The sequence below is a fragment of the Megalops cyprinoides genome, chromosome 11, assembly GCF_013368585.1.
Source record: "Megalops cyprinoides isolate fMegCyp1 chromosome 11, fMegCyp1.pri, whole genome shotgun sequence".
In the NCBI taxonomy this organism is placed as follows: domain Eukaryota; kingdom Metazoa; phylum Chordata; class Actinopteri; order Elopiformes; family Megalopidae; genus Megalops; species Megalops cyprinoides.
This window is the reverse complement of record NC_050593.1, coordinates 22,664,597-22,692,221: the sequence shown is the minus strand read 5'-3', so window position 1 is coordinate 22,692,221 and position 27,625 is coordinate 22,664,597. Positions and strand designations below refer to the sequence as shown.

General features: G+C 42.4%; 4 protein-coding genes and 1 non-coding gene across 6 annotated transcripts; 4 read left to right on the top strand and 1 right to left on the bottom strand.

Annotated features, from left to right (window-relative positions):
- The first annotated feature begins 353 nt into the window (after positions 1-353).
- On the top strand, positions 354-15,264 carry slain1a (SLAIN motif family, member 1a). Of its 2 annotated transcripts, XM_036540175.1 has the most exons (10): positions 354-1,288; positions 5,316-5,452; positions 8,978-9,106; positions 9,965-10,081; positions 10,574-10,723; positions 10,883-11,206; positions 12,578-12,610; positions 13,857-14,024; positions 14,330-14,612; positions 14,867-15,264. In XM_036540175.1, the coding sequence occupies exons 1-10, from the start codon at positions 816-818 to the stop codon at positions 14,940-14,942; spliced, it is 1,890 nt and encodes a 629-aa protein (XP_036396068.1). In that variant the 5' UTR covers positions 354-815; the 3' UTR covers positions 14,943-15,264. The 2 variants fall into 2 exon arrangements, with proteins under 2 accessions (XP_036396068.1, XP_036396069.1); XM_036540176.1 differs by lacking the exon at positions 12,578-12,610.
- Positions 15,265-16,427: 1,163 nt separating this feature from the next.
- trnae-uuc lies at positions 16,428-16,499 on the bottom strand. The gene has a single exon. It is a non-coding gene; the product is annotated as a tRNA-Glu (tRNA).
- Positions 16,500-16,770: 271 nt separating this feature from the next.
- On the top strand, positions 16,771-21,341 carry LOC118786093 (WW domain-binding protein 4-like). The gene is made up of 10 exons (XM_036541132.1): positions 16,771-16,867; positions 17,202-17,274; positions 17,525-17,587; positions 17,964-18,087; positions 18,407-18,535; positions 18,718-18,791; positions 18,932-19,010; positions 19,105-19,307; positions 19,694-19,926; positions 20,281-21,341. Coding segments are annotated over exons 1-10 (1,188 nt in total). The 5' UTR covers positions 16,771-16,865; the 3' UTR covers positions 20,489-21,341.
- Positions 21,342-22,012: 671 nt separating this feature from the next.
- Positions 22,013-23,254, top strand: wu:fc50b12 (uncharacterized protein LOC103911624 homolog). Its single transcript, XM_036540870.1, has 3 exons — positions 22,013-22,033; positions 22,191-22,354; positions 23,020-23,254. Exons 1-3 carry the CDS (start codon positions 22,013-22,015, stop codon positions 23,252-23,254), a joined length of 420 nt encoding a protein of 139 aa, XP_036396763.1.
- Positions 23,255-24,734: 1,480 nt separating this feature from the next.
- kbtbd7 (kelch repeat and BTB (POZ) domain containing 7) lies at positions 24,735-26,729 on the top strand. The gene has a single exon (XM_036541323.1). The coding sequence runs from the start codon at positions 24,831-24,833 to the stop codon at positions 26,727-26,729; it is 1,899 nt and encodes a 632-aa protein (XP_036397216.1). The 5' UTR covers positions 24,735-24,830.
- The last annotated feature ends 896 nt before the right edge of the window (positions 26,730-27,625 follow it).

Genomic DNA, 27,625 nt, shown 5'->3' with positions numbered 1-27,625 from the left:
ACACTGGACCCTTCCTTGACTTTCCAGTAATTGAAATGACGTTCATGTTTTAAATGCATCAGCTGGCCTGTCTGATTTTGTTTTGCTTGTCGGAAAACAGTTGTTTTAGTTACATGTTAGTCCACACTGAAAGTCCACTGCAGAATAAGAAATGTCCAACGATGTATTCACTTTTAAACACTTTACAATAGCCTTGCAAAGCTATCTCCACAGGAGCATCACAGCATGGTCTCATGAATTAGGATTATCCTTTTATCGGCTTACTTGCCAACTGTACTTTACAATTAAGAATTTGAATAAAATCGTCCAGATCCTCATTTGAGTTAAAAAAAAAAAAAACCTAACACCTCAGGCGAATATAGACTCAGGAGCTGCTACTCGAATACAATAATGCAATCCAACAAAAACATCTCAAGATTGCAAACGTTATCATAAAGTACGTAGCTTTGAAATATATCAATGAATTTGTGTTTGCCTACAACACGGTCTACTACACGAGGCGCACTGAGTGTGTTTGAGACTCACTTGTGTTACCTGTAGTAAAACTGGCGTCCGTGCGGCTCGACCGACCTCATTTGTGGTTACGGTGCCGAGCTTTGCGCTGAGGGAGGAGACAGTGTAGCGCTTTATCTTTCATTGGGTGGCTGGCGCAGCATCTCAATGCAACACTCCATGGGGCTCGGGGCAATTGATTCCGCGTAATGCTCAAATCACAGTGAAGGCGACGGCACAGCAGAGGCTGGCAAGACCCTTCGTCCACCATTTTACCAGTTTTTTTTTTTTATAGATGGGCTACATGTGTATTTTTTAAACCAATGGAAGCCGCGGTGATGAAACCTCAAATGATGGCGGACGTCAACTGCAACAATAATGCTGTAAACGCGGAGCTGGAGGTCAAAAAACTGCAAGAACTGGTCCGAAAACTGGAGAGGCAAAACGAACAGCTGAGGACACGGGCGAACGCTGTGAGCAGTTGCACTGCCAGCCCCCACAGTTTACAGTCTTCGCCGGCCTGTTTACTTGGGAGTCCTGTCGGAGCAGCCGCTAGCCCGATTTTCACTGGGAGTTATTGTATACCGAGCCCGGTACCTACGCTCTTGTGTCCAACGGCTCTGGACCCTTTTTGCGCTTCAGAGGAACCGTACGCTTATTTTCACCCGCATTCTGCTGCGGACACCGAGGCGGAGGATGTTAGCAGCGGCCCCACAGAACCTACGGTCTTGGATGAGGTTGAGATATTAGACCTAGATTCCATTTTCCCTTGCAATGAGGAATCTGAAGATATCTGGTACTGTAGTCTTGGTTCCTTTTATATCCGTAACTCCCACCCTTCAATCCCGTTTCTCACTCATTCCCATTTGCTAACATTTCGTTATTTTGCAGTGTTTACCCAAGCCTATTGATTGATATCTGTAGGGGATTTTTATTCCGACGCAAATAATTGTTTATCAATAAAAATACTTTTGTGTCTGTCACGGCCAGATGCTTTGTAAAATGAAACAATAGCGTAATGTAAACCCCGGGTGTGCTGTGATATGATATCTTTCAGTGTCAGGGATAACTGAAAATTTGGACAGATGGAATACACTTGTTACCCTACTGCTGGAAATCACAATTTACCACACTCACACTCACAGCTACATGCTTACTAAATTGCTTACCAATTAATGCAGCAGTTGAAAATTAAATTGGTACGTCTTAAGTCTTACACACACAAATGGATGATAGTAGGGAGTTCGCTATCTTGCAGTTATTTGTTGTCGTGGAGCATTTTCTGCTTGCTCGTAATCTGTCTGTGCAAATAAATGCTAGTGTGAGTGGAATACGTTGGACGAGGCTATCCGCCAACAGAAACGGTAATGGCTTGCGGGCTGTGTGACTGGTGAACCAATTTCCAACTGTATGCATTCAGTGAGGTGGAAAATTTAGCATACTTTCATGTCAGGCCTAAAGTGAACTGCACACTGCAGCTCAAGTTTCTTATAATATGGAAATTGTACAGTCTTTTCAACAGATAGTATTGAACACGAGTCTGTGAGAGAGACTGAACAGAATCTTTGAGAAAATAATTTTGATCACATGGTTCATTGTTCCTGCCTATTTAAGTTCTGCTGGAGTAGGCTACCCCACCCCTTCTCTACAATTGCGCCTCTTGTAGGCTACTGCCTACTGCCTGTCTGTATTTTTAGCATCCTTGCTGACTTTGCGGGTAGGAGAGGCAGCCACGATTTGTAAAAGTCATCGTTCACGTCAATTAATTGTTCATTTTCCTTTTAGACAGGATGGTTCTTAGGCTGGGGGAATGTTTGATCTGTTCAACTATTTGAAGAATATGTATCTTACTGTATTTTGGGAACTACTACCATTATGAAGATCAGATGTTCTTCTGAATTGATTAAAATCCTCAGTGACCATATTCAGGGCAAGTGTCATTGCAGTAAAGCCATTTTGAGCCTTTGAAGTCATATTCTTCTGAAGTGTTTGTCTTTAGAAGTCCAATAAGACTTTTTCAGCAGCGCATCCTTTCAGATTATACAGTCTGTATATCTGTTTTCAGAGCATCACTGTCCCTCTAACCTCTCATCTCATTACATGGATTTTCTTCAGGTTGAAAAGTTTCTTCTGTAAACTAGTGAACCCTGAGTATTCTGACACAGTGCTGCTCTTCTCACACCTGCCTTCTCAAAGGGGTGTGACGTGTCACTTTTTCACAGTATCTGAAAACACTTGACAAGGACAACAGACTATATTCATTGCTGCGCAACCAGCCTTTCTATGTCAGTAGCCCACTGCCACAGTCCTTGACTCCAAATAAGACAATGTAAAACTGTCACTCTCGGAAGGTATCTTTCAGAACTAGACCACCTCAAAGGGTAAATGTGAGAACCAGTGCTGTGACTTTCAGAGTGTGTCAGACGTGATACTTCCATCACTCTTCCATCAGAACCACAGTCTGTGGCAGGAGACTGCCAGATTACTGCCTGGTTATGGGGTTTCTGACATATATAAGTCATCAGGACACAATACACATTGCATCCTAACACTCTTCCAAATATGCAAGCTGCCTCAGATGAAAGTATTGAGAACAATGATAGGTAATTGTGGTGGGCAAATTATGTTTAATCTTACAGTGTGGTATTTACTATCTGCAGCCTGTTAGTCACCTAGAATGAATGGCTTGAATGTCCTGAATCTACAGTTGAAACCTTCTGTAAAGTATGATGTAGTTAGGATTGGCAGGTGGTGTTCTGCACCCTACCCTAGAATCATAGCTTACTGTGAAATTGGATGCCATTTTTCTTTTGTTTGCATATTTCAGACATTTTCACCCCTAACTTTGGAATCACCAATTGTGCATTAGGCTAAGTGCCACATCCTGGAGTGCTGGGGTTTAGCAAATCAAGTCCCAAATGCAAGTCCTCTGTCCTGATCAGTTGCAGAGTGCTGAAAGTGGTGTGACAAAGGTAGTGTGGCCGAAACTCACATAAAACCCACCCAAACTAGTTGGGTTTCACCTCTACAGGCTCTCTGTGTCATTGTTGGGGAATGAGGTGTACTTGTTAATAATGTTACATCCAACCTATACAACCTACAGATGCTGTGCTCACAGAAGTCACAGGTAAAGCACTTGCTCACATATAAAAGAGGCCATTAGCTTTTGTCTTTAAGACACAATTATGCACATGTGCAAGACATTCAGGAAGTGCTACAGATTTGAGATATCCCTTTGGTCATCTGTCTGTAGCAGAAAAACAAGCGTGCTATGTATGTGAAGTAAATCCTATTGAAAGATCAGACTTGGCCAGTCAGCAGCAGAGTTAGGAAACAGCCTAAGCCTTTTAATGGGTCACTGGGTGCCATGTTACAGGAAGTGTCTCTTCAGCCACAGATTAGCCTGCATCTATAAATGAGTGGGCTGATCTGCTGTGGAAAGTGTGTGGCTAGTTCAGGTGAGCATGTGGGAGAGAGCGTGCACAAAATCTCATTTCATACATTTCATTGATGTGGGTGTTAGATTCCTTATCAGATTTCTTTGTCCTTATTGAGATCAGCTTGCATAGCTTCCATTTTAGATGTTGGCCGTTTATACAGCCTGATATTTACTGAAGTAATTCAGGTACAGTTCATTTCCCTCCTCAGAAGTAAAGTGACGGACAGTGACTTGAGATTCAGATCTGCCCGTCTTCTGGCCACCTCCATTCTCCTAACCCCTATGCCACATTGCTGCACATATTCATTTTGGATTGCTGTTTCCCAACTTGTCAGGTCTACTAGTAGTTTAGCCGTTGGCATTACCCGGATCGTCGCATAATTGTTGATGTACCCTAAGTGTACTGTGGCCGGCTTCACTGCCTCAGGACAGTCCTTGATCTGTCTTCTGTGATAATCTCCCTTGGGTGATGCTAACAGTTTTGACAGAGAGATCAAACTATATATCTTTGATTTCAATACAAATGCTAATTGGGGAATTGGCCTGGACTTGGACATTTGTAAAGGTGGCAGTTTGAGGACTGCTTCCTGCTCAGGGGAGAATCTAGCCTGAGTTGTCGATGGTTGATTTGGATTGTCTCTCAGATAAATAGTCATATAAAGGTTAAAAAGCAGACTAACCTATGAATAGATTTCCATTGTGAAATTACAGTGGGAGCTTATTTGTGCTGTTTACATGACTCTATCAACAATAGAAATACTATTGGATTTTTGTTACTAATTTCTCTGGCTAAGTAGATTGTTAAATAATTAGATTGTTCATGATCCAAGTAAGCTCTTGAATTGCTGTCAAGTTTACATGGGCTTTATTTTAAGACTTAGGGAAGTGTACAACTTCAAAGGGTATAGGAGAATCTGAAACTCCTTAGGGATTGGAACATAAGAGCTCTCTTGTCTATATATCAGTGGTGGCCTGAGACAAAGAATTGAAATCTTATGTCCTGACCCTGGTTTTGATTGTTTTTCCTAATTAGAAGCTTGGAAGTCCATGTGAGGTGCACAAAAGTACCTCTTGCAGGCACAGCCAACAAATAAGCGATCTGATAATCCTTACCTTTTCTGGCATGCTTATTAATGGGTGCAGAACAATCAAAAAGAAAAAACGTTAAGGCAGTTATCAGTTTAAACATAATATTTCTGCTTCCACTGGTAGTCACTCACACACTCCTGCTGCTCCATGCATTCAACTCTGAACATAGCACCATCACGAAAAGGCAGCCGAATCTGAATTTGCCGTCCAATTTTTGGGTCATGTTCTGTGTCATGTGATTATTGTTAGCTCTAACTCTTGCACTGAGCTGGGGTTCCCTACTCTATCCCCGCAGGTTGTACGTGTCCCCGAAGGCAAAGCTGTGGTCGGAGTTCTCCCTCAGCCCCTTGCAGTGGTGCAGACAGGTGCTGGACAACCCCAAACCCGAGGTGGAGGCTGCCAAGCGTTCCTTGTGCCACAGGCTGGAGCAGGGTACTACAGGGTCACCAACACACCTTTACACACTTTTCTCTGCACCTTTCTGCACTCTTATATACACTGACTTGCCACCCTTGTATGCCTTAAGTCACCTTTACTACGTGACTTTATCCATCCTCATACACTCTACATTCAAATGCCATTATTCGCCCTGAAGTATACTTCACATACCTTAACTACACACCTATATCCACTTTCATACACTTTAAAACTAACCAAAAGCATTACTCACCCTCAAATGTACTTCACTCACCTTTACAACACACCTGTAGTCACTCTCCACCACCTCCACTAATCTTTATGTGCATCTTTACCAATCTCTCCTCACTTTTACACACATCACTATCAAGGTGATCACCGCAGTGTGACAGAGGATCAAACATCTGTGGGTTGTTACTGTCTCATTTGGAGCTACAGGGATATAGTTCCTTGTAGTCCTGCCTACAAGTCATGCGTCTCTTACTACCTGATACAGAGCAGGCTAAATGAGGTAGACCTGACATACACCTGGCCAGTGAGGTTAGGTTCCAGATGTTGGGAAGACAGCAAACCTTATCCTTTAGTGTCCGGCACATAACTGTGTGTTCCTTGGCAATATGACACATAGCAGGGGGCTTATTATGAGAAATTCCATAATTTTAAAGGGACAAACCCTTCAACTGCCAATTTAAATGTAATTTTGCTTGTTCCCTGGAAGTAGCGTTTGATATTAGCATTTATTCAGTCAGCATCTCTGGTAGCGCCAGTCTAGATATCCTACACCGTCTCACACCACTGCTGTAATACTGCACTGATTTGTGAAGTGAGATCACACGTCTGCCTCATTATCATATCCAGTTACCCTGAAAGGTGTGCAGAGAAAATTGTTGAGCTGGCAGCAGAGAGCTGACTGAATGCAAATCGAGCAACATAAATGAACACTTAACACCATTTCTTTAGAATCGAGTGTTAGTTTCAGTGTTTTATGCTTAATGAAAGCACTCTCTATTGGGGAACAAGATGTGCAATTAATTATAGTGGAGGAAGGAGGGGGGGCAGACAGGGTAAGGTGGCATTCAGATACTGTACCAAAAAGTGGGGCACAGCATCAAAGGATTACAGAACATGCTGTCTAGCTGTGGCTACATTGACTTAGTGCTGCCCTGATGCTGGCTAAAACACAGACAGTCAGACACATTCACTGACATGTGCTTACAGATGTAACAGTGTTATTGATGTTACAGTGTATACACATATACTCCCAGACAGTCACACATGCATTGCATTATCTTATGCACATGCTGATTTTTAGATGTTATGGTCTATCACGCACACACTCCCTTACATGTAGGTAGTCTTAGTGACAGGTACTTGCACCACACGCCCAATTTAAAGCATTCAAGCCTGGCCTCTGTCATGAATGTTTGTTAATTAAGAATAAAAGTATGAACAAACAGGAGGAGGCTGTTCATCTGGTGTGGGGCCATTTTTGTATCTCAGTGGAATGAACCACTAGATTGTGTAGGTTGTTTAGAGTGGGACCAAGGTGAGAGTCCACCCCTCAGTAAAGAGCGGGTAAGCCTAATGTCCTGGAAGCATGTTGATCCCATCAAAAGGCTGGGAACCATGCTGTATCATGGACAAATGGTCATATATATGGCACTTTCTTTTGTTTGTGAGAATATTATACTGTTAGATGACGAATATGTCAGCCACGTAAGAACGATCGTGATTCATTGTTCCATTGGACTGACAATGGAATTGTGAATGGGTACGGGAGGTCATAATTCAATAACACGGCTTTAGGACATAAGCTGATTATGAGAGGTCAATTCACTTTGCCCTGTTTGTGCGTCAGTGTTAAGTCTGGCAGCCATGAATGTGATGTCCACACCACATATCTATATAGCTATTGATATATATCTAAATGTATGGAAAATATACATTTTAGGAGACATGCAGAGGAATAAATAATCAACTATCATCCAGTGCTAAATCCATTCAAAACAGTGTTCTTTCTAAGAAGTGGGAAGGCCACTGCTGTCTAACCAACTCTGACTCAGATAATGTATTCAGGAGTCAGGCCAAGAAGAAGAATAATTACAAAATGCTTGTTTTTTTTCCAGATTAATCTGCATATAATGCTAAGTGGCTTATGTTCACATTAGGAAGCAGCATGACACCCATATTTCCAGATTTTTTTCCCCCATAATTATATAAACACCTCTAGAGGAACAATGCTCATTTGCTCTTGTAATAAGTAGTCATATGCTTTTGACTCTATACTGTTGTTCCGAAGATAGGTGGCAGGGGTTTTTGTGTGAGAATGTCCCTGTAGGAATACATTAAGCGCCTGCATGAATAATGTATGAAATATGTTTAGAGAGGAGCGTGTGTTGCGGGGCTCCCGGTCCTCTCGGCTCTGAAAGGCTGGATTCAGCAGTGCTGGAGCACACTGCCGTGCCCAGTTAGGACATCAATGCAGCTTTGTGCTTAGCACCTCAGAAAAAACAGTTGTTTTGTGGTTGGCTGTGAATGCCACTTCTATGAGGCCATGGCAAGGCTAATAATGTGAGGTACGCCAAATTGCAGTGCTCCAAAACCCTTTTTTGTTCCCAAGTGTCCTTTACCAAAGCATCCTTTTATGTATTCTGACCAGGACATTCACTGTGATATTATGTGTATATTGTGTGATGTGTTAGAGAGAGGCTTTGAAATGGCATTCTCTTGTTGTTTTTGCCGAATGTGCCCAACCCACTTTGCCCCTCTACCACTCCTCCCCAAAAAAACGCTATCCCAGCATGCAGCAGGAGGGGAGCTCAGGACAGTACATTAGTGCCTCAGTCTCAACAGCTTAGTGATCTGTTTAAATCATTTATTTTTCTCAAATCTAAGTTCTGTCATCAGTCCAAAGAAGCTTGAGATCTGAACCCTGGAGCCTGGAGGATGAGCGTTGGCAGGGGGGTGAAGAGATTTATTGTACAAAACCAAGCCTTTCCTGGCTCATGGAACCCAGCTGTTTGTTAGGCCATTTTCAGTGTGTAGCAGGTGTGGATTGGATTAATTCTGTAAATTGAATTTCATTTTTAATTTTTTGTTTTTTTGCAACGAGACCAAAATGTATGAGTCCCTTTTGACTGTAATTGGCTGGTCCAGGGTCTCTGTGGATGGGGATCTGATTTCAGCCTCTCAGCTGTGAGTGTAACACAGGACGGCCCATGCAGTCATCCTGTCGCAGGCGCTGAGTGGTGCATTTGTGACATATGGGTGTGGTCAGACAGAAAAGACTTGCACTGCCCCCACCCTCCTCAGGGTGTCCAGCTGTACCCCGGTCTCCTTAGGGTGTCCAGCTGTACTCAGCTCTTTTTGCACCACAGGCACTTTCAGAATTGGGGAAGGAGGTCAGTGCTGTTCAGTGGACACAATGATCAGGTGGCTCAGGTACCCAAGTGCCTGAGTGGATTGAAAGCCTGAAGACTCTGCAGTCTTCCTGGGCCAGGGATGAGTGTGCCTGATGTAACCTCCTCCTCCCTTCCCCAGCCCACAGATGGAGGGGCGTCTTCTCCGGCCCCGTGTCTCCTGCTCTCCCCTACAGTCCTGTAGCCGGAGTCTCCCCCCTCTACAGCTCCTCTAAGCCCTGCTCTAAACCTGCACTAACAGAAAGAACAGGTAACGCCCCCCTCTTGCCCTTCTCTCAGGGCTAAAGGAGGACATACATGCACTGTGTTTGTCTTCTGCAGTCATGGGCTATTCGCTTTGTCTCAACCACCAATGACGAAGTGTAAACCTCTCCTAAGATGTTGTCAAGTTTGTTTATTGAGCTATTCATGGTAGGAGAAAATAATTCTAAAATTGAAAAATGTATTTTTAAAGTATAATCTAACTTTATATGAAAAGATCCAAAAAGGTTATGGTGGTTTGGTATTTTGACTTAAGGAGGATTCTGATGTTAGTGTTTTTCATTTTATATCCAAATACTTTATACATTTTGCTAAACCATTGCTTCAAATACAAATGCTTAGATTGAAGAGAGGACCTTTACACAGCAACGTCATTGCTTCTTTGAAATATAGTCCACTCTGACTGCATTCATTGGTTTGAATGCAAGAGATAAGGCCTGACCCACAGTTTTCTGTGGTGTCCATGGTACCTGGTTATCATAGAGGTTGCAGTTCAGCCCATTCTATGAGGCAGAGCCCAGTCTATGACTAACCATAGGCATTATTCTATTAGTGTGTATTACATATCACTCATTGAAGCAGTATCTTTTTATTTGCATCTCATAGGTCTTGAACACTGCGCCTTGTAATAATTTAAAGTTTCCTCACAAATTGTAATTTGTAGCTACCTGAAGCCTCAGAGAGTGGATAGATTTGTGATTTGATGAAGGATTTCTGAGATCAGGTATGTGCGTATTGTTGTAGCGCAACCCAGTGGAAGGACTTGGGAGTGCTCAAAGACCAGGACCAGGAGACCTGGCGCTTCAATGCGTTTGAACTGCTTTCCGTTTCTTTTCTTTGTGCCTAGCATCATTTTCTTCATCCAGCCATTCCTCGCTCCATCTGACTCTGACACCCAATGGGAAGGACTGCTCAGGTGTGGCCGAGAGGTCTCCCTCATTCCTCTATCACTCAGCCAGTCACAGTAAGCTTCACTGCTGAACTGCCATCCATACGCTCCCATGACACTGCTCACCAGAGTGACCTGTGTGGTACTAAGCCAGATCATTATTCACGCTGTGTCCAAATACTGCACTGCAAGACCTGTTTGTTATGCATGTTTTAAGTGTTTATGTGCAAAACCCATACTAAAATAATAGTGTGCTCAATGGCAAAAAAGATTGTGGCAGTGTAAGTCTTTTGAAAACATGTCTTTGCAGAGTGGTCTTGTTTTAATATTTCCATATGAATATTATGAATTTGTATTTATGTTCAACCACCTGAGCAAAGGTGGAAAACAGGAAAAGAAAACATAAGACAGAAATATCAGCTAATCAAATATGCGGCATCCAAAGAAATTTAATGTGACAAAAGTGTTTATTTAATGTGATGTGGGTTAGAGGAAATTTCAATAGGCCAGAGCGTGTGAGGTATTGTCATGATTGTTACTCCTCTGCCCCTTCCCTTTCCTCTGAAGGTTATCTTCGCCGGCGCCCTCCCCTCAGTCCCCAGTCGTCAATCGACAGCGAGCTCAGCACATCAGAACTGGAGGACGACTCCATCTCTATGGGCTATAAGCTGCAGGACCTGACGGACGTGCAGATCATGGCACGGCTGCAGGAGGAGAGTAAGTACAGGCAGACAAGTACTGAGTGGGCCCACATAAGATGGGCTCACTGAGTACCAAGCACCAGTGTGCCTTTTTGTTCTGTGTAGGTGAAGTCATTTGTCAGAAACCTCAGAATGTAGTGATGTCACTGATTTCTGCGATGTGCGCCCCCTGCAGGTCTGCGGCAGGACTACGCCACTACCTCTGCCTCTGTTAACCGCCGCAGTGCCAGCTTCTCTCACCGTGGGGGACGGCGGGGTACCATCAGCGAGCTGGAGGTGGAGGCGGAGGAGGACGACGAGGAGTATGACCAGCTGCCTCCCCCCCAGCCCCGCCTGGCCCGCACCGGGCCGCTGCAGCGTAGCCTCTCCCACTCCCACACCTTCTCCAGCATGAGAGACTGCCGCCGCAGCCCCTCGGCCCCACAGTACCTCAGCAGCCTCGCCTACCAGCAGTACTCTGGCTGCACGCCCGAGGCTCAGAACCAAAGGGCCAATGCAGGTGAGCGGGGGGTGGGGGAGGGGGGGCTCACCTGCTCCCACAGTGGAGAGTTTGAGAGCTTAAAAGAACTACCACTACCACAAGGAAAAGCTCAACTAGACACTTTACCAAAGTGGTGCTTTGCTCCCTCTTGCCTGGATCATTGCTTGTATCAGATCAGAGCTTTTCCATCTCAAGGAAAACTCACTATCTGAACACTGATCCAGTATCGAGTGTTAGCCAGGACATTGTTTGGAATGCAGTCATGAATTATCCTGAATTTTTTAATGAAAGATACCCATAATTCATTAAGTGGAACAGTAAGGACATTTTTGGCCTGTGTAGATGTTTTTTAGTATCTGAATCATGATTGTCTAATGCACATACACTAACAACTTTTTTTGAATATGAATATAACAGTGCAAATGGTATACCATATAGAGGGTATATCATTTGCGAAGTTATGGTTTGGCAGGACATACATTATACTTATACCATACTGAGACTTAGGCTCTTTATGGGGATGGCGATAGCTTTTTTGGTTGAGTATGAAAGCTAGCTGTATTTGGCTTCTGTCAGATTGCACAAGTTAAGTCATGGAAGGGCTTGAATAGTGTCATGCTCACACTCACTGGTCTAGGAGTGTTGTTAGCCTGGTCTGACACTGTTGCTCGTTTAAATTGAATGGATGTACTTATGTTCTATTATGCTGAAAGTCGCTCTGGATAAGAGCATCTGCTAAATGCATGAATATTTTTTAGCTAGCAAGGTAAGTAGCTACTTAAATGAATGAAAATGGACAATAATGGAATATAGGAATACAGACTCAACAGGCCAGCTACATATCCTACACATAAGGCCATATGAGACATAAAGAGACAAAGACCATTATTATCTTCATGTAGTAAGATAAAAAAAAAACACAGAACCAAGTTGCACAAAAGAATTTAGGAAGCCTTGGGTAGGTTTTCTTTGGAATTGTGCTTGTTCAATTTTCTGAGAATTCAGTATTTGGATAGTGCAAATTGAGTTTATTTTGATATCAATAATTTTAATGGCAGACCTGATTTTCCAGGTGTTTCTGCTGACTTGTAGAGAATATGTACATAGTGCATTTCAGTAACTTTGTGTTTTTGTCCACTGAAAATGTTTTTGCGTTGATTTGCATATTGTGTAACAATGTTTTCAACACGAGGTCAGTCATCAAGGAGGGAACTGCTCAGTGGATACAAGTATATTCCTGCCAGTGGCCATAAATCAGTTTACCTTCAAAATGTTGATGCAGCTAAACATGTTTTTAAAAGACCTTTATCTCTGTGTGTGTCTCTGACTGTTCGTTTTTGTTCGCCACGTCTGTGTTGAATTGTATGTAAACTTTTGGAAAAATCTTAGGATCTCCTGTTTGGAATCAAGCTGAATATGAGAGTAAGTTGGCAAGCTTTACTTCGATTACCTCCACAGAAGCTGAATGCATGAGGACTCATCCACCGTGAAATTGTTGAACAGTGTCATATCACTAAACAAAACACATGAAAATTACTTGTATGTGTATGTGTGTACGTGCTGAGATTTTGCATGTGCGTAGTGATACGATTGGCTAGGTCATTGCTGTGAGGAATAATTTTTAACTTAATATATTTTATTTTATTTTAAAAATTATTTTGCCTGTTGAACTTTAAGAGGAAAATGTATATTCTGTTAATGTGTATAAAAAAACACCAAGGATTCCTCTCTGAACAAATAAATCCAGGTGAATTGTTCGACAGGATATTCTAAGAATTTAGAAGTCTCATCTAATTGTTGTATGCTTGTCCAGATAAAAACTTCCAGTGGCATTGAAGTGTTGAGCCCATTCTGATGTTAATTGTAAAATGATAGTACAGTGAACCATTGACAATTTCATGGACAGATGCCCCAAGTGCACTTCAAACTGCATTTTTTCATTCTCTTTTATGCTAGCAGATAAAAAATATTATTTTGTTACTTCTGAAGAATTTATTATTTTTATTCAGATAAATATTAAAGGTAAAGGCATTTCATGCCTCAAGGTTAAGAGCACTGATCAGTCTGGTTGTGGTCTGGTAGACTGTAAGCCTCTTGCAGTCGGGTAAGCACTTGTTAGCCTGCCAGTGCCTGATCAGAGAGCTAAAGGAAAGCTCATGGCTGGACAGGTAGTGAGGAGATTACAGGAGCAGCGGGACCACAGTGCGCATTTGAGGGAGGGGATATAGTCTGTCTGATTCACTGCATAATCAACGTCAATGTCAAATAAAGCTCTTTGAAGGTTTTAGTCTAGACTTTCAGGTACGCTGTTAACATAGGAAGCATACTGAATTTATTGTGTGTGTGTGTGTGTGTGTGTGTGTGTGTGTGTGTGTGTGTGTGTGTGTGTGTGTGTGTGTGTGTGTGTGTATGTGTTTTCGGGCTTGTTTTTATATTGTTGTAGTGATTTTATAATGTGCCATTTTACATGGATTGTCAAATATTACAAAATCTCCCAAACCATTGAAATTAATTTATTATGATATGAAACATTTGTAATGGTTTTTCATTGCATTTCTTCATTCTTTGTAGTAGCAGCAATAAAAGTTTGTGTACATGTGTATGCAGGCATGTCTATCAAGGAGTGCTGTGATTGGTGCATCTGACGGAGTGTGATGTTGCATTATAGATAAGCTGCGGAGAAGCATGCCCAACCTTGTGCGAGCTCCCAGCATGCCCAGTGTCCCGTGCGTGCCCAGCGTTACGAGCCCTGCCGGTCACACCAGTTCCCCCTCCTCGATCCGCAACAGCCAGAGCTTCGACTCCTCCAATGGGCTGGCCAGGCTGCAGTCCTCAAGTAAGAGAAGCGATAGTCCGTGCATGTCTGTGAAATATCGTGTTTGGGAAATTTTAAGCCTGTGGAATCTGACCTTTCAGTTTCCTGTTTTGTCATAGTGGTAAAAAAGACCAATTTTGTCTTAATTCTCTTGACTTCAGTAGGTATCTGCATAGTTTTGTGCACTATAAAAGACAGAACATCATCAGCTTTTAGATAGTATTTCTTTTTAGAATTATCTCTCTAGGGTCTCATATACTTTATGTTGATGTGTGATGTCCATTCTTCAGTCCGCAAGTTTGTTGGCTTCCTCTTTTCCTATTCAGTTCCATCCCCAGGTCAGCTGCAGCATCGTGTCCATAGCGTGGGGAATTTCCCAGTGGCGTCACGGCCACCCCTGAAGGCGACAGCCTACGTCAGCCCCACCGTGCAGGGTCCCACCGCCATGCCCACCTCCGTCAGTTTGCAGTCCATTTCCAGCAGCAGTATACCCCTCCCGAACAAACCCAGCACCCCGTCCACCCCTGGCCGCAGCGGCCTGCCCCGGCCCGCCTCCATCATCGGCTCCAGCGCTATCCCTCGAAGCAAGATCGCTCAGCCTGTGCGCAGGTAACGAAGTGACTATGTAAATGCTGGAGATGTTAGTTTACAAAATGGGTTGCATTTTTGTGCTCATCACTTATAGCAACCAAGGAACAAACCGATGACAGTTCTGTCAGTTAAGTCAACTGGCAGTACTTTGTACACGCTGATGTGAAAAAACGAATCTCTTATGTGTAAACCTGTATTATTATCACTAGTATCTAAATCATTCAATTTCCTGCAAAGTTTTGAACTCATTATGGTTGCTGTTTGCTTCCTAGTTTACTGACACCTCCAAAGAGCCTCGCCGCTCTCAGCGCCCTGCGGGATGGCAGCTGGAAAGACGGATGCTACTGACGGCACAGAGGTGGAACCGGAACACGGAGAGATCCAGAATTTGTCGGTGCCCAGCTGGCTGGGCCTGCTTATAGAACAGTGTCACCAAGTGGTCTTGAAAGGGAAATGTTAGAGCGGTTTTTACGGAAAACTCCTGAGACCTGGCTCTTGTAAGAAGGGAGTCTGAGATAATCAACGATAATGGTTGAACCGAGGTTCTTAAACCATATACGTTGCAATAACGCCACTCTTATGGTTGCAGTACTGTTGTCCAATTTTTAAGGCAGAGCATTTTAGCCAAAAAAATAAAATTAGAACATAAGATTTGAGAATGTTTACAAGATCACGCTTTGAAAGTAGCGTTACTAATGAAATTATTTTGGCACTTTGGAATTTTTTAACGGTGAACACTAAAAAGTGAAAGTCTAATATTATGTGATAACAAAACTAAACCAGTATGTAAAATCTGTAATATTGTGGTGCCTATTGTAAGAGTATTAAAATCAACTTTAAGTGTTCTGTTTGTTAAGTTCTAATAGCACTTTCACTGTAATTTTCTTTGTTTGATGAAAAGCACTGGATGAATTTGTTTCTTTGGACTGAGAATAACTGTGTTGGTAAGGCCACAAATGTAGCAATATAGCTGTACTGTCACTGCAGTAGATCTGTTAATTGTATATTTTCTGTTGGAATCATTTCTCTCATTCAATCGTTTTTATGTTCCTGTTGACCCACCTTCCTAATACATTGCACATCAGAAGTTCTGTTTCTTTTTCTAAAACTTTGTTTATTAACTTTACTGTAAGGGGATGACATGTATTTTAAAACTGAAATAAAAGCTTTTCAAAGTACAAAATGGTGCCTTAGTTAATTGTTTTGTCTAAAAGTAGCATTATTGTTAACTGCTGTGTTTTGTGGTACCCTGTTCTCTGAGAACGTATTGGTATAGAAGGCGAATAACCTCCCATATGGTCTAGCGGTTAGGATTCCTGGTATGGGAAGTGTGTTTTGTCTTAAGTGCCGCCGTCTTAGAATCCTTGCTACAATGTCCCCGGTAACGACCCCAGTGGTGCACCTCCAGAGAAGGCCAAAAAATAACACGTGTTTACTCTGGATAATTGCGTCTGCATCTAAACACAACAGGCATGATTGTTGCAGTTCCTCAAACAAATTAGCCAAGTTACGTGTTGGGCTACAAGTTAAGTGCCAACAAGGGGGTGGCATTTATTGGGTCTGCATTATAGTGATTTGATCTGAGGTCAAAGACACAAATAAACACTGCATACGTGCTGTCCCTGCCAAGTCTCGGGGGCATATAATTTCAAAGCAAAAACGAAATTCAAATCCCAAAAATGAAATTCGTTTAGAGTGATGGTATATGGGAGCAGCGTTGATACATACTGTGAGTTTCAGCAATGTCTTTGCACTGGCTAAATGAACCTTATATCATCATTTACCAAATTCGTTCTTAGTCCTGAAGCGAAGCACCGAGTGTCTAAAAACGTATTCCCATACCGGGAGTCGAACCCGGGCCGCCTGGGTGAAAACCAGGAATCCTAACCGCTAGACCATATGGGAGATCTGGTTGTTGGGTCATTGATGTCAATTTTTATCAGTATAACAACCTTGAACCTTGGGTTAAATGTAATTTTTATGTGAAACAGCAGTGTAATTGATTCTTAAGTTGCTCGTTTCATATAACTGTACAAAAAACATACATTGCTAGCTGGCCAAATAGCCTAGTTATCTTGTTCTGTCGAGAAATCATCGTAACACACCCACTAGCAGGTGCGAGAGGTATTTTGACCCTCGGCATTACCCGTACACGACGTCATCAGATAAAGACAAACTAATGTTCGTATTTTACGATATGTTGATGGCGTGCTGTGTTATGTTGATAGCAAACACTACGCTAAATTAGAACAAACTGGAATTGTTGTCAAAATGTATGTATCCATAACAAGCTAGCTGCGCATTGGATTGCATTTTCTGCATTCTTTGATGACCTGTGGAATGTTTATGCTTTTATCCCCATAACGTTAAGTACTTGCACATAGCTAGCTACCTAGCCGTGTAACGCTAGGTACCCAATGTTAGCTAGTCTAGTATGCACACAATGTTCTTATTGGTATAGATTTTAAATCGCTACTTTCGTGTTGGTGGTTTGAATTTTTTAAAAAAGATTTATCTTATATACTGTACTTGGATTTTGCGCTTTGATGTTTGTACCATACATAATTTCCAATGTTTGCATGTTTGTATCTGTGTGGAATTGGTTAGGGCTGACTACTGGAAATCTCAGCCAAAGAAATTTTGCCAATATTGCAAGTGCTGGATCGCTGACAACAAACCCGTAAGTACGCGTCTTGTTCAGACTTATTGGTGTCTGTCTGTGCACATAACATTGGCTAAGCAAATGTAGCTTGGCTTATTTGACTTTGAACATTTTAAAATGCCAGTTGTACTCTAAGTTGTTGGTAAAAATGTTACCAGAGCCGTAGTTAAACCGCCTTTTGTATTCGGTGTTTGAGCAGGACTCAGGGGTGCCCGTACAATGTGCTTATTTAGCATGTCTTTCTTGCTGTTTTTTTTCCTTTTCATAGAGTATTGAGTTTCATGAAAGGGGGAAGAATCACAAAGAAAATGTGGCTGCCAAAATCGCAGAGGTAGGTACATTGGTACACAAGAGCAATATTATTGTACTGCAAATAAATAAATAAATAAATAATTCACTCAAACGGAGGTGTAAGTTTGTTTCTTGATTAGTCGCTATTTGGAGAGTGCTACACTTTTTTTTCTCAAAAAAAAAAATCACTTGGTAGAATTCAACATACAATATTGAGAAATGGTAATGTTTTCACCTCTATATAACTACAGGGGGCGATGTTACCAAAAGAAAAATCTGAAAAGTTCAGCTGGCAAGCCTTCTGGGGTACTTTAGCAGAGATAAGGTGTAGACAGGAGAGCATGCAAACACACGCATGCTGCTTCTGCTAAGTATTCTCACAGGAGACTGATGGCTGTGACACATGCTCTCTGCAGATTAAGAAGAAGAGCATTGACAAAGCCAAGCAGGAGGAACGCATGTCCAAGGAGTTTGCAGCAATGGAAGAGGCGGCGTTGAAAGCATTTCAGGAGGATCTTAAAAGGCTTGGGGCTGAATCAGGTGATGAGCCTGTGTTTGACAACTGTATTTATTGTCCTTAGGGTACCGTGCATGTATTTGTCTTGGATAAAGATGTGTAGCACGAAAACGTCTAAAGTTGGTAACAATATCAATGGTATTGCTAATAATGTCCTGTAGTTTACATGACTGTGCTCAGAGGGGAATTACCATTTTTCTTTTCCTTCTACATATTATTCCAAGTTAGATACGTATATTTTATAATGGGCCTAAAAGTAATAGTGTTGTAATTGCAAAGGTGAATACAGCATACAGAAAGTGCTTAACATCTGCTAACCTTTTTTGGATTGTCTCTATCAAGGCAGTACTGAAGCTCAGCGTAAAACGCCTTCCGTGAAGGCAGCAGCCTCCAGCAGCAGAGGATCGGATGTTTGGGTTGAGGGTGTCAGCGATGAAGGACACACCTACTACTACAACACTTTGACTGGGGGTATGCCTCAAACCAGCCCCATTTACACACCTGTAAATGTAACATTTAATGAAAATTTCTCATTATTTCCAATGTTAAAAATGTAGAATTATTAATTCTATATATATAATTATTAATCTGCAGAATTATTGAAAAGCAAATGCAATAACTGAAAATGCTTGCTATGCATTTGTTTATTTCAGAGTCTCAATGGGAGAAGCCAGAAGGGTCTCGAGGCAGAAGGACGACTTCAGGGGTGACTCAAGCCAATAATGATGTAGGCCTCCCAGTTTTGCTACTTGATATTGTGTATCATGGCTTTTCATGCAAGCTGTAGCAAATGCGTTATTTTTGTAATTGTGGAGTTTAGAGCATATCATTCCCTCTTAATCCTTGCCTTTGTTATGTTTTGTGTAGAAGAAATCTTCCAGCTCTCTGTGGATGGAGGCCTTAAGTCCAGATGGGTATACCTACTACTACAACACAGAAACTGGGGGTGAGTTCTCCTTCATTGAAAGCTGTAACAGAGAGAGAGAGGGATTTCTATGCCTGCAGCTCCAATAGAGAAAGAACCTCCATCTCGTTTGCAGAGTCCTCCTGGGAGAAGCCAGCAGAGTACTCTCCACCAGAGAAGACAGATGAGAGGGGGGAAATGGCTGGGGAGGGGCAGGAGGACCCCGTGGCCCCCCAGTCTGAGTCCCTGAAAGGGGAGGAGGAGAACTCGGACAAGGCAGCAGACACCCTGGAGGCAGAGGGCACCAGAGAGCCCCAGGTCCCCAAGATCAGCTTTAGGGTGAGACACAAATCTGCCTACCTGCCAGTCATTAGCAAAGCACATAGCTAATGGTAATGGTCCAATGGTAATAGACCACATAGTGGTAATGAGCAGAGCATGTAACCTGCACTCTGACATTTCTGTTCCTTGGTAAGGCACTGCTGCTGTTCTCTGGTATTCCCTTACTGAATCCATTTGGCTTCTCTTAATACTCAGCTGTATAAAATCTGTGATATCTAAGCTATGTAGGTTCGCTCTAGATAAGGGCACCTACAGAGCAAATATTGTGATCTTGTGCTGCAAATCCTCAGGTTGGTAACTTCTGTATTACGCCAGTCCATAGGTTTAATAAGTCTCCTCAGTCAAAATAATAAAAATAATTGCGTAAAAAATATTTCCCTTAGAAAAGAAAAGATGAGAAGACACAGCTTTCAGAGGCAGAACAAGACAAGGACGACAACAGTGGCGATGGTGGTGATGATGATGAAGAACAGAAGAGTGACAGACCCACTCTTCTTGAGGAAGAGGAGGAGGAGGAGGAGGAAGAGAAGGAGGCAGAAGTGACTGCAGCAAAGAGACCCCGGAAGATGAACCCTTATGGGGAGTGGGAGCAGATTCAGGAGGAAGAAGACCCATAGTAAGTTTGAATTTATATTTCTCTTGAGGCAGTTCATGTTAAGCTGTTTTAATGATTTGACCAACAGAGCTGGAATCCATCCTGGGATACAGGATAACCCATCTCAAACCCTGAGCAGTGAGTCACACACCTGCTTTCAAATATGCGTCTCCAAACCGTGTGGAGACTAATGCAGAAATGGTTTGAGAATAGCCTAGTGTAATGAACAGTGATGAGTTTTCATTTTCCAGCTGGTTTAATGGCTATAAGGCTGAAGAATAACACAAGGGTATTCTTGCTATTTTGTACTCAGCTGTCTTGTTGTATGGGGTTTCTGTGCTCTTCTGATCATCACGTTTCCCCCCCCTCCAAAAGTGAGCAAGTGGATCTGCAGTTGCCCCAGGTGGAGGGCATGGGTGCCGCCCAAGCGGGCTCTGACGTGCCTCCGGAGCCCAAAGTTAAGTTCAAGGAACGTACCATCACCTCACTGGGGGACGAGGGAGATGCAGGGGCAGTCTTCAAGAAGAGAAGGATGGAGAATGGCAAGTCTAGGAACCTTCGCCAGAGAGGCAAAGATGACTGAGTCTTACAAGTGCATTTTTAACATGGACGCGTGGATTCCAACCCTGAACGTGTTGGCGCGGTCTTTTAACAGGCTCACCATTGTGTGTCTGTTTTCAAGAAGTGTTTTGTTCTCCACAGTTTCAACAGCTGGTCTGACTGGAAGTCCTTTTTTCTGGACTGTTTTATATTCATATTCAACTGCGTGGTTGACCAGCTCCAACAGCACTTTGCGTGCTTGTTTTTTGAATTGTGTGTTTTTTTTTTAATTGCATAAAGTTGGATTTAAATAGCAACAGTGGAAACATAAATACTTTTTCTTGAAAGACAGGTTTTTCAAATCAGAGTATTTTTATAAGGGGATAATGTGAAATGTGGTTGATGTTGTGCTTATGGGGAATTATAGTGCGTTGTCTCTCAGTTAAGACTCTGTGTTTGCCTCCTTGTCCTATACTGGCACCACAGCAAACCTTTTGCTTACTGTGGTCAGAATGGAAAATAGTTTCATGAATTGAAAGATTCCCTCTGTAGCTCATTTGAAAAGAAAAGAAGTTCACAAATCAAAATTTTCTTGAATAAAACATTTAACTGGCTTGGCAATGGGTCAGTCTATACAGACTACTTATGTGTGGTGTACTTTGTCTATGCTCAACTGTGGTGGAAGAAAGTAGTACAGAGCCATGTGTAACCAGTTAGAAGAACGTGAATTATTTTTGTTGATGAAGAAGGGACTGGAAATCTTACAATATGTAAATAGATGAGAGGTGTTACCATTTGGACATTTGCATCAACTTATAGTCAGGAGCAGTTTCATTCTTAATAATTATACAGTATATCACCATGGATATTTTGTAAGGCTCTAGCATTTATTTGTAATCAGTAATGTGCATGTCGGCAAACCTAATTAAATAAGTCCCTGTGTTCCGCATGTGATTTAATAAATAAATATCCTCTTTCAACACATCATTTTTAATGTAATGATGTTTCCTTGCAAGAGGAATTGAAGAATGTGAAGCTGGTAATTACCATCATGCATTTGTGCTTACATGTAAAGGGACTCAACACTCTGCAGTGAGTACGCAAGTGTAACTAGGTGTATTCATGCTGCGCAGTTTTCTTAATTTTTAACAGGCCAGTTTTTGTTGTTGTGATATCTCTATGGTGACACTTTGTTAATGTGATGTTAGTGCTGCGTCCAACAGTTTTTGACCTGTGGCTTGACCAAATTGGTGAGTAGCAATTTATATTGCCTTCATACTAATGCTATAGTAAATTCATGGTAGTTATCAAGTGGGCTTGTTTTGCAGTTAATGCTTGCTGACAGTTATAGTGCAGAGGGTGTTGGAACACCTTGCTTTTCTCTGCAGAGCAAAGTAAGGCCAGTATACAGAGATGAAAGACTTAAAACATCACAGCTGTGTTTTCCAAGTACTGACATATTCAGACATGGACATGAGACAAGTCGGTAAAATTATTTTCTTTTTTACTAGCCATACCCATACCTGTATAAGGTGAAGGATTACTGTTTTAGGAGGAGGCCATTAAAATGCCAAACAGAGCTCAAGAGGTAGGTGTACCTTATTGTACTGAATTGACAGAGCCAGAAAATTGAGCATTATGAAATTATCTCTTTCACCGTGCTTATATCTACCTCTCATCGCAGAGTTGATGGCAATTTTAGTCTGATTCCCCTGTCCTTAAACTGTCCCCTATATCTGTGGTAGGATGCTGTTATTAATCTGAAAACTGTCCAGGATCTGTCCAAGCAGCTGGGTTTTGAGTGGCCAGTTGTTGCCTATGAGCTGGGCTTCACCCGGGCTGAACTCAGGCAATTCCACACTGCAGCACCAGAGAAGAAGGTCCAGGCCAGGAACATGCTGGAATGCTGGTAGCTGACCGTGCACTACTGGTGTACATCATCCAAACAAGGCTGTTTTCCTTCTTCCATTTGTTTTATTTGGTTATTTAAATTATTGTTGCACAATGAGTGGCGATTGCAAAAAATTACCTTTAGATCAGAATGTGTAACTTTCTGTTGTGGTGTTGGTGTTTAAGGAACTGGGTACATAACCAGAAGTTTGTAGGTTCAGATATAAAGGTGGGGCTCTGTGAAGTAGCTAACCTGAATAAGTTTATTAAATCCATGGAGCTCTATAAATGGGTAACTTACAAAAATGGGAGCTGCGATGGATGAGGATGTCTGTTAAGCAAATAAGCAAAATACTGTAATGTGATCAGGCCATTAGTGTTACCAGTTAAATACATTTTCACTGAAGGGTGTTTTCAGACCAAATATTGTAATGACTGTTTTGGAAAGATATAGGTGTCCTCACTTGGACTCTAATCATGAAAACATTCTGTGTATGACAGATAGACTTGTAATGGGCATATTCCAACTGATACTGTAAACCACACCCAGTGTCACTGACATCACCTTTTTTTTTCTAAATGAGAAATGATGTCTTAAAATAACCACAAGAGCATCTGTGCATTGGTGCAGGTAAAACTGTATGTAGCTGGACATGATGACATAATTGCCCTCTGTCTGTTCAGGTATGAGAGGTCATGGGACAAGCTGAATAAGACCAAGTTGCTTCGGGATGCTCTGGAACGTGCCGGGAGAAAAGACCTGGCTGACCACCTACGCTGTCTGCACTGGGGTCACCAGAAGCTGAGCAACAGGGTGGAGCTGCCCTCTGCCTTTCCCTTTATCATCACTGTGCACAAGACCATTGACAACCGAGAAGGCCTGCGCAGAATCAATGAACTCAACCGCAGATACACTTAATTACTGAATCCTTCAGACCGAAGGCTGCATATTGTGCTGAGAGGGTTCGTCTTCGAGTAACTATGAAATACCAGAATAAAATAACACGGACATAGGTTTGTCTGCATACACAAATTATGTCTGCAAAACCTCCTTCCAAAGCTTTGTCCTGTAACTTTAAAAAAAAAAAATCAGTTTTGATAGTTGCAGTTAGTTGGCATTGGATTGTAATTGTAATCTTTGTTGGGAAACACTGAACTGCTTTTAATTAAATGTATTTCGTTGTATTTTGATTTCTTAATACATGCTTAAATATTTATAGAGCATATTCCTTTCAAAATAATACACCAATAACTGATGAGGAAGTGCATTGTTGATGATTTTCAAAATGACAATCTACAGCAACAAACTGACCATCGTATTGCTGTACTATGTTAGATTACTTAAGAGGAAATGTATACAAAATAATATTCACCAAAGATTAATGATAATCAGCCTACAATCATCAACTGTACATCTAGCTGGTGACAGACATTTGTTATTGCTGCAATTGCTCCCTTATTGAGGCCATCTGAAAGACAGCCTTATTATGGCTTGTGTTTGACCTTAATCCCTCAGAAAATCTGTTCAAAATCTCATTCGAAAATGAGGAGCTTACAATACAGAATTTTTATTATTTTGCTTTCAGGGGGTAGAGTGACACCTGTATCAAAGCTGTGTTTTCCGAATGTAATTGTGTAAAATAATGGAATGATGAATTGGCTACTTGTCATGTTCTCAGTATTTTAATTTCCGATTATGACATAGCGTGATGAAATGTTATTTTTTGCCTGCTTGCATAGGGTTCATCAAAAATAATAAAGCAATATACCCATCCAAAAATATATCCACATCAGAGCTTGCAGATCTTTGTTTTAAGATTAGCAAGGCAACACGAATTCCGACATCTGGAGATGACCGATACCATTTTTGTTACGTTGGCAAAAAAACGTTTGTAAAATACAAAGCTGTCTACTGTCTCGATTCCATACTGTAACTGGCTGACAAGCGGCTCCGTTGTCTTCACAAAGCAGGTGGGTTGTTGAGTTCGTCAACCTAACACATGGCAGGAAAAAACAAGAACAGCCAATCGCAGCGCTCTACGGCCAGTTTGGCGATAGCATGTTAGATTGAGTGATTTTACGTCGCCAGCGATGTGTCTGAAAGATGTGATTAAGCCGGACGGAGAGTCGATTCCGCTAAGGGAGGTGAATATAATGGCTGTCAGGGTAGTTTTCAAAAAAATTCAGTTTGTGCAGAAGGTAGTATTGAGACCAATGGCACTGTCATTCATGAAATATGGTTCATATTTGCCGCAGCTGTAAAACAGTTTGCCAGAGCAGCACTGCTGTTTACGTTGATAGACCATAGCGTTAGCTAGCTGGCTTACTGGCTTAGTTGTTAGCACGGTTAACTAGCTGGTGAGTGAATTCGGGTTTTATCTGTGTCAGTCACTGTTGAATTAAAATTTAATTTAAATTTAAATAAACCCAGTTCAAGAGCAAGGGCTACTAATCTGTCGCAGATCATATATTCATCGCCGACGGATTGTTCGAAAATGGCTTCAGTCCTAAGCTGTTTCAGCGGTCCTGAAGAGTTAGAGGATGTAAATCACGCGCAGAGTTTACTGAAAGAACTGAAGTTCTTTTACGACTCCAGACTGCTTGTGGACGTGACAATCGAAGTAGATCCGGACTTTTCGTCTCACCACCAGGATGCAGTGCCGGGTAAAAGCTGCAAGTTTGGTTCGGGCGCAAGTGGAAAACTCTTTCCGTGCAACCGCAACATCCTGGCCGCGGCCAGTCCCTACTTCAAAAGCATGTTCACTGGAGGACTATACGAAAGCAAGCAACAGAAAGTGAGGATACACGACGTGGACGCAGATTCCATGTCACTGATCATTGACTACTGCTACACTGGCAAGGTGCAAATCACGGAGGGCAACGTGCAAAGGCTTTACGCTGCAGCTAACATGCTGCAGCTGGAATACGTCAGGCAAGCGTGCTCTAACTTCATGACCAGAAGACTGGACGTCTCAAACTGTGCGGCAATATTGAAGTTTGCAGACACATTTGACAATCAAGTTTTAAAAAGTGAGGCTCAGGGGTTTATCGCCAGGAACTTTTTGCAGTTGTGCAAGAAAGGGAGGGAGCTATGCGAATTAGACTTGTCCCAAATCAAAGAAATCCTGTCATTGGACACCTTGGATGTTGACTGTGAGAGTAAAGTGTGCTCCGCAGCGGTCCAGTGGATCGAGGCCAACAAGCCTGAGAAGGCGGAGGAGGCCACAGAGGTACTGAGGTGTGTGCGCTGGCACCTCTTCACAGAGAAAGACAAAGTTTACCTTGATGCGCTGAAGTCAAAGCCATTAATCAAGGGCCACCTGCAGGAGTTTCTGGAGGCGCTTGGCGGTGGCAGAGCTAGCAGCGCAGCGCCTGCTAGCGCAGAGGTGCCAGCGTACAGAATTGGCAGGAGTGCCAAAGAGATGATCCTTTTCTTCGGAAGACCCAATGAGCCTTTCATGTGCTACGACCCGTTCACAGAAGATGTCCGATCCATGGCGTCCCCGTTGATCAACCTGAGTAACGTGGGTTTTAAAAGGTCCATTATGGAGACCTTTTCTGTGTGCATATCGTCGGAAAATGACCTTTATTTGGCCTCGCACCTTTCAAAGCATTTCTGGGTGTACAGTCCCTTGCTGAACACTTGGCAAGAGCTGGCAGAGAGGTTAGTGGGAAGAGTACACTCAGACATTGGCTACCTCAACGGGCACCTCTACATTCTGGGAGGGCGTGACCCTGTCACAGACACCAGATTGAAGGAGGTGGAGTGTTACAGTATTCAGAGGAACCAGTGGACGCTCGTGGCTCCCCTGCCACACTCTCTGGGCAAGATGCAGATCGCGACCGTGAATGACCGCCTCTACGTGGTCAACAAGCGGAGAATGCTTTGTTACGAGCCACACAAGAACCGCTGGCTCCACAGTGCCTCCCTGAAGCACGGCAAGCTCCACAAGGCATGCGTCTTCCAGGACCAAATCTTCTGCCTCTGCGATATCCCGGTGGTGAAAGTGTACAGCCCGGCGCGGGGGGAGTGGAGGAGGATCGGGGACATTCCCGTCGACAGCAACGCGCTCAACTACCAAGTGGTGCGGCACAGCAACAAGCTGCTGCTTCTGACCGTGTCCTTAGCTCACCGGAACAAAAACAGGGTCATTGTCCACGAGTACGACCCCACCCGGGATTGCTGGAAGAATGTGGCGACCATGCTGGGGTCCTCCTTCGGTTACATCAGCCTCTCCGCCCGTATGTACCCCTCGCGGCTGGGCTCAGGACAGAACTTCTTTGCGGAGGAGGATGACGACAGCGGGTCCAGCGCTGACTGGGACTTTGACGGGTTGACTGATGCGGACTCAGATTCTGGGAGCTCCAGCTCGTTCTCAGATGAAAACTGGTAGCTAGCACACTCAGGACCTTTATATCAGAGTTCTTAGACATGGACACTTGAGCATTTTTTGTATGATTTAATGCATAAGCAAACAAAATCTAATTTAAAGCATTTTTAAAGAATTCTGTTTTGCCAAGATAAGCAGGTTTTCTTAAAATTATACTTCAGTAGCTTTTGTTTAAAATACATTTTTATTTCTAGGTGCTTCTGTGTTTATGATATTTTGTGTTTGTCAGTATTTGAATTTAATTTACCTTCAGGTGCACTGACAGATTCCACAACATGCATATCAAGGAACTAAAAGTGAAAAGGATGCCTTTGCTGTCACTTGTAAGGATTGTAATGCCAATTAGACATTGGTTGATGAATGTCATGTATATTCAGGGCTTTGGGCTATTTTGTTGTTTGCGAAATACTGGTTAGTCAGGGTTCAGAGTTAATCCCAGTCTTCATTTTTAATATGCTGCCAAAATGATCCAGTTATGTTACGTTTGCTATTTGTCTCACAAAAAGTCGCCTTAGGTGTAGAAACATATATAATAGGTCATCTTTGAAAGACGATGACTTGCTAATCAAACACATAGAATTAAGGGCTATGAATAACCAGACTGGATGGGACCACAAACAGTTGTATTTTTGTACACTTTATAATTCTAGGTTATATGTCACACTGTTCAGCAAAACAGCAAGGCATTTTATGTCATATCAGAAGAACAGATTTAAGCTCATTAAGTGTAGGTATTTGTCCTTTTTTATCTTTGGACTGAATATATTGGTCCTGCTCTCCATATTTTACTAATTCAGAAGCAGTATTGTTTTTACTTACTTATGGCACATCATGCCTTGAATAAACCTGTTCTGAATAAACAGCTTTTTGTTTGTATTTACATGTAGCTTCCATTGAGT